Raw genomic sequence first — 10,477 nt, forward strand, 5'->3', positions numbered from 1 at the left:
TTTTTTTTTTAGATTTAATGCGAACCCCGTTGGTTTTAAAAATCTACCATTGAGAATAGTGAAATGCACTTACTGGACCCCCACAAACACCTGCTGAAATGATGAGGACAAAGAACAGGTTAAAGATGGATTTTATATTGAGTTTGGATTGCTGATTGTTGTGTGGTCTCTATTTGTTTCAGTTGTTTTTTTCCTTCATCATGATTTATAAGTGGGAAAATTCCTATATGAAGGAAAACCCTGCAATACAAACAAATACAAATGATTACGAGATCATCTAAGCAAAGTATGCTATCAGTAATGTGTTCTTTATCGTTTTTATCATTGTTGATTGTTGTTGTTGTCCATTTTTTCCTTCCCTGGCCTTAGGTATCAGACTGTACTGCAGTTTTTTTGGTGTTTTATTGTTGTCAGGTGTGTGTCAGCTGCTGAACACCTGACCTTGAGCGGATGCTAAGCAGGGAAGCATCATATGGACGGCTAACAGGGCTAACATGTGCAGAGCTTGCAGACCACGGGACAGCACACTGTACTCATATTTTAGCTCTTAGCTTCTTGCTGCTTTGCGTATCTTTCTCCTCCAGCTCGTCCTCCTCTCTCTTTATTAAGCTTTGTTTTTCTTTTGACTTCCATGCTCATTTTTCCTCCCCTTCCACTCCTCCTTCCAGCCCCTTAGTCCTACTGTCGTCTATTTTTAGCTCCTCGTGTGTTGAGCAGAAGAGGTGCGTGAAAGCATGGGAGTGTGTCTGGATTGCGGGGGAGAAAGGTGCAGGCTGGTGTGCGTGTGTGTGACTGTGTGGGTATGTTTGGGTCTCCATCACGCTACACCAAATTGCCCACCACGAGGCACACTCTGCAGTCTTCAGACAGTCATTAGGAGTAGGATGTTGACAGTGCTGGGCTAGATATGACAGTAATTACTACCTAATGAAGCTGCTAAATTTAGTGCTCTATATTGAGTAATTCAATTTAATCCTCACATTATGTGGTTTAAAATAACTCGCTGCTCATGTATACAGAATCAGGACACAAACAAGTTCACTGACAAAGTTTTACTAAAAGTGCAAACATTCAGAAATATGGAAGGTATTAAACCAACCTGAGAATGTCATGAGAAATTAAGTTGGTGCCATGTAGCAGTGTAGATGTTTAGTACTTCCTTCGCTTCCTCCCTGCCTTAATAGCCACAGATAATGATTGACTCTTGAAATTAAACAATCATAGTATAGCCAATCATCCTTATGCAGATCACAAACATGATGAGCTTACCTCTGTTCATAAACTGATAAGTTGCATTGATGACATAAACTGTTGGATGTCTTGAAACTTTTTAGAGCAGAATAGAGTCTCTGAAACCTTGACAGTATTTTAGACAGTGATCTCAATTTAGATCTCATTATTTTAGATTATTTTATTGTTGTATTATTTGTATTTGAAGGATTATCCAAATTATCAGTAGGACAATTCACTCAGAATGCATCAGCCCAGTGTCCTTACAGTTACATGGAAATTTGAACATATTACTCCTGTACTGAAGTCACTGCACAGATTCCCAGTTTGTTACAGAATTACCCTTAAAATCTTTGACTTGCTCAGTGTCTGTAACCCAGTCAGATCTCTCAGGTCATCAGGTGCAGAACTTGTAACTGTCCCCAGAATTAGATCTAAGTGTGCTGATGGTGCTTTAAGTTCCCGTGGACCTGTTCATTGGAACAAGCTGCCTGCTGACCTGTTATCATTATAAACCTACACAGATGTTTTAATCTTCTGCGTTCAGTGCATTGAATTGAAGTATAATGAAATGTGCTCTATAAAAAATGCCATTGCCATTATATACGTCACATAAATACTTAAAGGAACATGTTGTTTTGCTAACATAGCAATATTGTAAAGGTGTTATTTTTATAGAAATTGTATGACATTTTAACATTACACTGTCATTGTTCAGTTATTTAGTGCAAATGAACATCATTGTTAAACAAAACGGTAAAATTTGAATTTCAATGTACTGATAAGCCCCCTTTTTCTTGTTTTTGAGACAGTAAAACTTGGACATCAAATCTGAAGCAACCTTCTTACGTAGGATTCCCTTTTTAATCAGAATGGTTGTAGTCAGAAATAAAAGTAATAATATGATGTTAAGCTTACTGATAACACTCAGTCTTAATTATTTCTAACAATCATCAGAAGCAGAATAATTTAGCTATGAAAGTCAGTATTTTAGAATGATTAGATTTGACCGATGACCTTTAATTTCAGCATGTTATCAGGAGTGTCTTGTGAGCCCTCGGCTTCCTGTGGAAAAGTTTCTGAGCTTTAGTTGACTTGGAGGTCCATTGGGGATCATTGCAGTCCCCACTTGTTAAAACCAGTGCTAATACTAATTCCCATTTGACTGCCATTCCATTTTTAATGTCCACATGATGTTGCCAGTTGTGTCTCTTGGAACTCAAAATTTCTTTAGAAACCTCTTAATCATGACTTATTGTTAGTTTGGTGTAAGGAAATAATTACGTGTCTTTTATAGCCACGTTTGCGTCTTGGCTGTAAAGGCAGGAACTGTATCTGTATGGCAGCTGAAGCTTATTTTGAAGCTTAGTTGTTACAGAGTTCACAAAAGTTTAAAACTAAAATTAGTTTTTTGTTTGTCTGCTTTGTTTTTGCAACCACTTTGGTAGTCTTGTGTTGAATCATGTGATTTTTGGGAGAAGGTGATTTATTTGTGTTGTGCATTAATATTATATTATTGTGCATAATGCAGATATAAACATTTGATGAGAGACAATAACATTTGAGTTTGGCCTTCTTTTCTGAATTTGAGTTGTCCCCTGTTGAGTAGTGTTACATGCAGATTTTAAACCCATATATTTAACACCTGGTTTAACTTGTGTACAGGGTTGTGCATCTATTGGCCTATTGAAATCTAAAGCTATGGTGGGGCTGTTGGTTCTTTATTTGTTTTTTCCCTGTGTGGATTGCTCCAAGATTAATAATAGAAATATTTCCTGTAAGCTGTACTAAAACATGTGGTTATTGTTTTCAGCAGCGCTTTACTTACAAATGCTGTGTACTGGGGTCTAGAAAGAGACTGGGCAAATTCTTGCTGCCTGATTGCCTGTGTTTGTGGGGGGATGAGAGATTTTAAAAGTCAAATTCACAAGTTCTGTGTTACAATGAATGTTTCTAATTTTAGCAGTGTGAAACATCATGTTTAAGTCTTGGGGTGATTATGAGAAACACTGGCACCAAGGAAAAAAAAAGAGAACGGGGAGGAGTAGGAGGGTGGTGGAAGGAGGGCAGCCTCGTGTCTTTGCAGTTGATCATTGGTTGGAACCACTGGGAAGGGGGTGGTGCCTCAGTGCCACTGTTTCTGTAGAGAGAGGCAGAGAGAGCGAGTAGTGTGAGAAAGAGACAGCAAAGGAGAATAAATGAACACTGGGGGTTCTCCCAGCCAGCCTGCCTGCCTGCCTGCCTGATTTCCACTACAGACAAAGGTGATGCCCTTCCCAGCTGAGGTGGGCGTGCGTGCATTTTGAATATCGGTCACCTCGCACACCTTCTTCATCCTCACAGCTCAAGGCATTCTGCTGTGATCTTTCTGCGAAGGACTAGACAGAAACTGAGGCAAGAGCAAGCAGAGAGGCGGAAACGGCAGCAAGAAATCAGAGCTGGAGGATAAGAAACGGGGGGGAAGAGGAAAGACAAGCAAGTTAATGGACTGAATAAAAATGATGCTTAATCTTTCATGTAAATTATGTATGCAGCACATTAAACAATAATGTCTCCTCACTGGAAGCTGTGTCTGTGACTCTGTGGACTGTAGACAGAAAAGAGAGAGATTCAGTCTGGGATTTCTGCAGCTGCAGCAGATGTTGATGACATCTCAGACTATATAGGGAAGGGAGGCATTTCAAGCAAGTCGGACTGGAATTCCTTAAAAGCCAAATTTTTGTCTCTTTGCTCTTCTTTGTGCCTTCAACTGGGAATTTTGCAGTACCGAAACAGGAAAAAGAAAAGGACCCGTATTGCATCATTTGGAAACCTTAACAGCCTGCTCTGAAGACAATTCCTGGGGACTTTCTCACCTTTTTATGGTCTTTCAGTCTTTCATTCATTTGAAATGATAAACGCCAGCAGTCTCATTATGGAGCACTGCATTTGGACTGAAACCATACAGCTTCTCTGAGCTCTACCCAGCGACCGGGCAAAGTAGTGGCTTCTAGGATTTACTGTATCCTTGAAGAGCCCTTCGGACAGATATTTCTGCCCAAGATGATGAATTCCTCGCTGGATCCACTGAACCAGAGCTCTGCTGACTTCTCAAACTCATCTGCTCCCTTTTGCTTACTTGAGATAGGCTATTCCCAGATTTTCACGACCTGCCTCCTTGAAGTTTCGATCATACTGCTCCTGACTGTTCTCATTATTTCTGGTAACCTAGTGGTGATTTTTGTGTTTCACTGTGCCCCTCTGCTCAGCCAGCACACCACCAGTGCTTTCATCCAGACTATGGCATATGCCGATCTGCTGGTGGGAGTCAGCTGCCTTTTCCCCTCCCTGTCCCTACTCCATCATCTTCAGAGCTTCGATCCCAAACTCACCTGTCAGGTGTTCGGGTACATGGTATCTGTTTTAAAGTCAGTTTCAATGGTGTCTTTAGCATGCGTGAGTGTAGACCGCTACATCGCCATCACACGGCCTCTGACTTATGCATCCCTAGTGACACCTTGTCGAGTGCGCTGCTGTATTGTGTTGATATGGCTTTACTCTGCTCTGGTGTTTCTCCCATCTTTTCTTGGATGGGGGAAACCTGGTTATCATGGCGATGTTGTGGAGTGGTGCGCAGTGGAATGGAGGACAAGTCGGGCTTTCACAACCTTCATTGTTACGCTGCTCTACGCTCCAGCTGCTCTAACTGTCTGTTTCACTTACGCAAACATCTTCAAGATCTGCCGACAGCACACCCGAGAGATCAGCGAGCGCCATGCACGTTATGGACCTCAGCAACTGCAGGGCCCAAGAATCGCAGTTGGCTCTGTGGTCAAGGACAACAGTACAGTAGAGCAAGGACAGTTACCCCACTTGTCCCAACCCCAGTATCACCAGTCCACATCAGCATACCCAGACAGACGTTATGCTATGGTGTTGTTTCGCATTACTAGTGTGTTTTATATCCTTTGGTTGCCCTATATCCTCTACTTTCTGTTGGAGAGTGGAGGGATCTACCACCACCCTGCAGCATCATTCCTTACCACATGGCTGGCTATTAGTAACAGCTTCTGTAACTGCCTCATTTACAGCCTCTCCAACTCTGCCTTCAGGAAGGGCCTCAAACGTCTCTGCTCTTTCTGTTTGCAGCGCAGCGGCAGCAACTATGGGGTTAGGAACACCAAAAAGGCTTTTTTTGGTTCTGCTGAAAAGGGGTGGGGATATGGTCACGGGGAGATGAGAACTGGTACAACATGTCACGTGTAGGGTAAACACTTTTGCCAAATTGGCATTTGGACACGTAAGAAACGGCTGAAGTGATGGCTGTTAAAATGCTGCTAAAATGTGCTGTAAAGAGATGGAACAAGGCGTTGAATAGCCTATGCCGTTTCTGTTGCATTTGGAAGTTAGACAAGCATCCTCTCTGCACAAGCCACAGCTGGCAAGTAGAATAAGTCGAGAGTAAATCTATGAGAAAAAAAAAAAAGTGGCTCTTCATGATGTTTTAAAATGGTCAAGGACAGGCATGATAGGTGGAGGGGGGTTGAAATAAGGAAAAAAAAGTATATGAGAGCCGTAGACGTAAAGTAACTTGAGGATGAACAAAAGGTTTATCTACCAGTGTTCCTTTTTTAAGTGAATCCTTAAATTGTTATAACAAAAACCCTTACCGAAACTGTGTTGAAAAACTAATTGTGCCGTTTCTGAAATAAAGTGATTTCACTTCATTTGCCAGATCATCGTCACATAAGTAATACTGAATGAAGCGCAGGATAGATGAATGCAAACAGAACAAGTGACTTCTGTGATTAAGGATCGATGTACTGAAGCTAACTGATAACAACCAGCTCGTTAATTATGGTTTTCAGTCCTCATACCATAAATCAGTGTTAAATATTAAAAATGATGCAACTTTTTTCTTTGAATATTTGTTGTCTCTTGTCGCTGAAGGAGTAGGTAGGTGTAGACCCACCTAGATTTACCGACTTTGAATTTTAGATTAACCTATTTATTGATGTTGCTCACAAATGTCTTTAAATGATTTGTGAGTTTGCACACTACATCCATTTTCTTTGTAATATAGTATGGTAACCAGCTTTGGCATATGACTGTTAACCTGAAAAATGCAGATGTAATGATTAGTGAATATCTCTTTCAAGTAATATGTCATTGCACCTTTGTTATGATTATGTAGCAAATGTGATTTTGTGTTTCTGGGGCACTGAAAGGCCGAGGAAGGATGTATTATTGCACTTATTTTATATTGATTATTGGTACATCTTTGGGCTAATTTTATTTATTTTTTAAGAGATTTTTCTTGTTGGTTAGAGGAAAAACAAAGAAGCAAAGAAAAAAAAAACACAACTATATTTTCAACCACAAAAGCCTAAACTTATTAACTTTTTTTAAGGAATTGAACATTTTCTTTGGGCTGTTCCTAATGACTATTGTTCTTTAAAGATTTTTATGATTGCGAGACCGTCTGACTGAAATGCCAGAAGTACTTGACCAGTCAAAAATTTTCAGTGCTCCGAGCCTCACCCACAGTTACTGCCCAAGAGCATTTACATTAGCATTCATATGAATAACCATTCAACTGTGAGCCTTACCCCTTATCTTTTGGATTGGTAGGAGAAACAATCCTATGACATCCTGAGTCAGATATTTGTAACAATCTCAAATGATTCCTTTTTTTTGTTTTGTTTAGTACAATCTTAGATGTTTGCTGTGTGACTGCATTACTGTGCCTGCATTTGGGATCTAGTACACGTGTACGCAAACGAACAGGGATCACATGCAATCAGAACAGACAAATAGCCCATTTACTCTGCCAGCAGGCTTACCTCTGTGCGGCAACAAGAAGAGGGACTGGTTGTGTGCATACCGTCCTAAGCTCTAAATTTGCGAGGAATTACTTTTGCGATGAGCTATGGAGTCTTCTTTTATGCGTTTGGTTAGCTAGAGAAAGTCGAGCTTTATACATTTTATTTAAACTACCAAAGAGAGTTCAGTAGGTATTCGTGGATATTTTTCCACTTTTCTCTAGTGCATAAAAGATCAATGCTAGTGGATTTTACTCAAAGTTTGCGGTGGGTCGGCGATGCCTTGTGTGCATGAATATGACTGTTTCTCAGACTACTGAGATATATCGTTGCCTTGATAGAAACACGATTTTAAACTGTTGGGAAATGATTTCCTCTAACAGCTAGAGAGGGCTCTGTTTATTAACACTTGGCTGTTTTTGGAAGGCACAAACTGTCAATTGTACGCACGTACAGAAATGAAAATGTCAGGTCCACATTCACTGCGGAGTAACCTGAACCACACGAGTTGTGAAATATATTTGCAAATTATACTTATATTTCACAAGTTCACTTTTGTCATTGTTTATCTGTTCTGTACAATCAAAATTAACCAGGAGTGAAAACATGACTGAGAACAATTTAAACAATTTTTTATTTTATTTATTTTATTCTTTTGCATTTATTCATTCATGTGTGCTTGTTGTGTATGAGAGTTTACAGATATGTCAGGATGCGACCATTGGTTGAATTTGGACTGTTTAAGATTTTCCAGCAAGGGTGCTACTGAAGCTTTCCCCTTTGCTCATTTCTTTATTAGCTGCACTTCCCTCAAGTGTTTCCCCTCTGTGCGTTGTGAGTGTATGTGAGTATGAAGTATTGTGGTGGTAGATAGATTCACATGTTGTCTTTAAATACTGTAATCTGCGTAGCAATGCCAAATATTGTAATCTTTCCTATTTTTGTTTCAGTCTCTAAACAAGTGTACAATATTGCCGTACTGAATGTTTGATTGTTAAACTATACAAATTTCTTTTCTACTCACTTTTTTCCTTTTGTTCTTGTAAAGTGATAAATGTTGCGCAATCTAGGTAGGATTAGCAGCATGCTTACTGATTAAAAAGACTGAAGTTTGTTTTTAGATATTTCTGTTTAAATTTTCTGCTGTAAACACAATTTGTAAAGACTGATGGCTTTTAAAGTTGACTAATTTAAAACTATAAAACTTAAAGGTACAGTTTTGTAAATTGTAGCGTGTAATGGTGACACATCATTGATCTTGCGTACACATTCAGTCTGTCTTGTGGGAAAATAATCACTTCCATGTTCTCAAGGACATGACACTGGTGACTATGAGGAACAACTATGGCACGCTGGGTAAGATTTTAAAGAACAAGAGGAAATGTGGCCGCTACAGCTGGTTTAGGAAGTCATTTGTAGCTTAAATGCAGCATTCTTCTGTGAGAGCGAGGAAAAGAATTGTTGGTGGGCACAATAGTAAATGAGCACATAGTTCACCTGCAACAGACTGATTAGTAAACTCAGAAAGGTCATGAAAATGTATTCAGTAGATGCAAAGAAAGAAAACTAAAATGACTCTGAACATCCAGAAGCTTATATCCTTTTCTTTGGCTGTAATCAAAGCGCATTTGAATAAATTTAAATGTCTTTATGAGCATACAGCGTCTTTGTCTTTTGTCCTAATGAAGTCACATACTTTAATGGATAAAAGTGTCATTTATTGGATTTTTTTCACTTGGATAAACAAATCGTTTGTCATGGAAAAGGTTAATGATAAAGTGATTTGTCCAATTCCCGTCACAGGTACGATTCCGCTATGACTGAAAAGGCAAAGATAGCGTTAGTACGTTGGTCTTTCTATAGTTAGTGAGGAGTACAACTACCTACAAAGTACAAAGTCTTTGTGTCGCCTTGAGACTGGCTTTGTATTTTTAGTTTAAAAATTTTTTTTTACCCTTGACTTGGCCCTGCACGTGTCATCTACATTGCCCTCTTGTAGTCTGATAGTGTAATCAGCAAATTAGGGCTGACCCACATTCAAAACTGTGTTGTTTTTTTTTCTTGTAAATTACTCGTCTGTTATCATCATTGTTATGGAGGGTTTTCTTTCCCCGGAAAATTATCAAGATCATTTTATCGTCCTGCTTTAGTCAAAACAGGCAGTGTCATTAAAGGCTGACTTATGATGCAGCTGTTTCAAGAAACTGATTATTTTAAATACACAAGAGGAACCTGAGCACTGTAAGTGAGGTGTATTCTGGAAAGCTTCCAAAGTCAAGATTTTTACTCTTGCCCACATTGAACGCTGAATAATGCATGTAATGAACAGTCGGAACTATGTAAGTTTCAGATTGAGAAAATAGAGCCACTCCATTTTTAAAATAATGCTAAAATGCAAAATATTTTATTTGCCAAAGGTGTTGAATTTCTGATGAGGTTTGCGTGAGATGTTAGCTTTTGTGAATCATGAATGTGGGGATAATTTAAATGTTTTTTTTGCTGCTGGTGGACGTGAGATTCTTCTGATTTACTCAATGCTTTGTTGCCATGTTTTTGTAGCATTTTTGTGCATTGTGTATCTGTACTAGGCAAATAAATGTGATGTTATTTCAGTCTATTCAACTGAATCTGAACTAAAACAAGGAGAATTGAGGTTAAATTTTGAATTTTGTTGTTGATTTCCCAAGTTTTCACTAGTCAAAATGTCAGATCTCTCGAAAAGCAGCATATTTCTGCCTGCAGCTATTCAGCTGAATTTGAATGCTGCTGAAACTGATGTAAAATATGTGGCAGTTGACATTACTTGTCATTTCTATTCTGATGAGATTCATATTTTGTCTGCTCTCCTTTTGCTGAGGCAGTGAAACCAGTGCACAAATGGCACAGAAAGTAGGGCATGAGACAGACTATTAAGATTTAATTATGGCTGATGCTAAGGTGAGGAAACTGCACTATGGGAAGCCTAAGCAAGTGTTATTTACCAGTCATTTTAAAGAAAAGAGAAGGAATCACTGAATTCATCTCAGTTATATTTACGTTGGGTTTTTTTTACGTTTTTTTTTAAAACAGGACAGTAAAACATTCACCATTTATTCTTCCATTTACATTTAAATCAAGTTAAGTAATCTAAATGCAGCACTTTGTATTATTTTGTTCAGGGTGAAAGGTTTATGGCAAGCTTGATAAATATCACCCCATGTTCTCTTGGTGTCTTGGTAGGGTCCTTTAGGAGCAGAGAAAGAATAACAGAGTGACATGTCAGCTATTGTGTTGAGTCAGAGAAAATCGGGGACGTAAACAATAGAGAGCTAGCTATTCAGCCTTCTCACGGAAGCTCTAGTCTAGTGCTTAACTCCAAGCTTTAGATTCATGCACAAACACACACAGACACACACACACACACACACACACACACACACACACACACACACACACACACACACACA

The 10,477-nt window shown here is 39.1% G+C and overlaps 2 protein-coding genes across 3 annotated transcripts in view; both read left to right on the forward strand.

The window, feature by feature from the left end:
• Positions 1 to 10,477, forward strand: part of rabgap1 (RAB GTPase activating protein 1) — a 78,585-nt gene that overhangs the window by 35,221 nt on the left and 32,887 nt on the right. The gene's annotated exons all lie outside the window — the stretch shown is intronic.
• Positions 3,401 to 8,653, forward strand: LOC102195674 (probable G-protein coupled receptor 21). The gene has a single exon (XM_013909858.1). It carries the CDS (start codon positions 4,273 to 4,275, stop codon positions 5,473 to 5,475), a length of 1,203 nt encoding a protein of 400 aa, XP_013765312.1. The 5' UTR covers positions 3,401 to 4,272; the 3' UTR covers positions 5,476 to 8,653.

Source organism: Pundamilia nyererei, unplaced genomic scaffold, assembly GCF_000239375.1.
Source record: "Pundamilia nyererei isolate P.nyererei 1_Seehausen unplaced genomic scaffold, PunNye1.0 scaffold00032, whole genome shotgun sequence".
In the NCBI taxonomy this organism is placed as follows: Eukaryota; Metazoa; Chordata; class Actinopteri; order Cichliformes; family Cichlidae; genus Pundamilia; species Pundamilia nyererei.

What these genes read in the sequence shown, in the direction of transcription:
- LOC102195674 (XM_013909858.1), top strand. Translation starts at nt 4,273, where the DNA reads ATGATGAATTCCTCGCTGGATCCACTGAACCAGAGCTCTGCTGACTTC.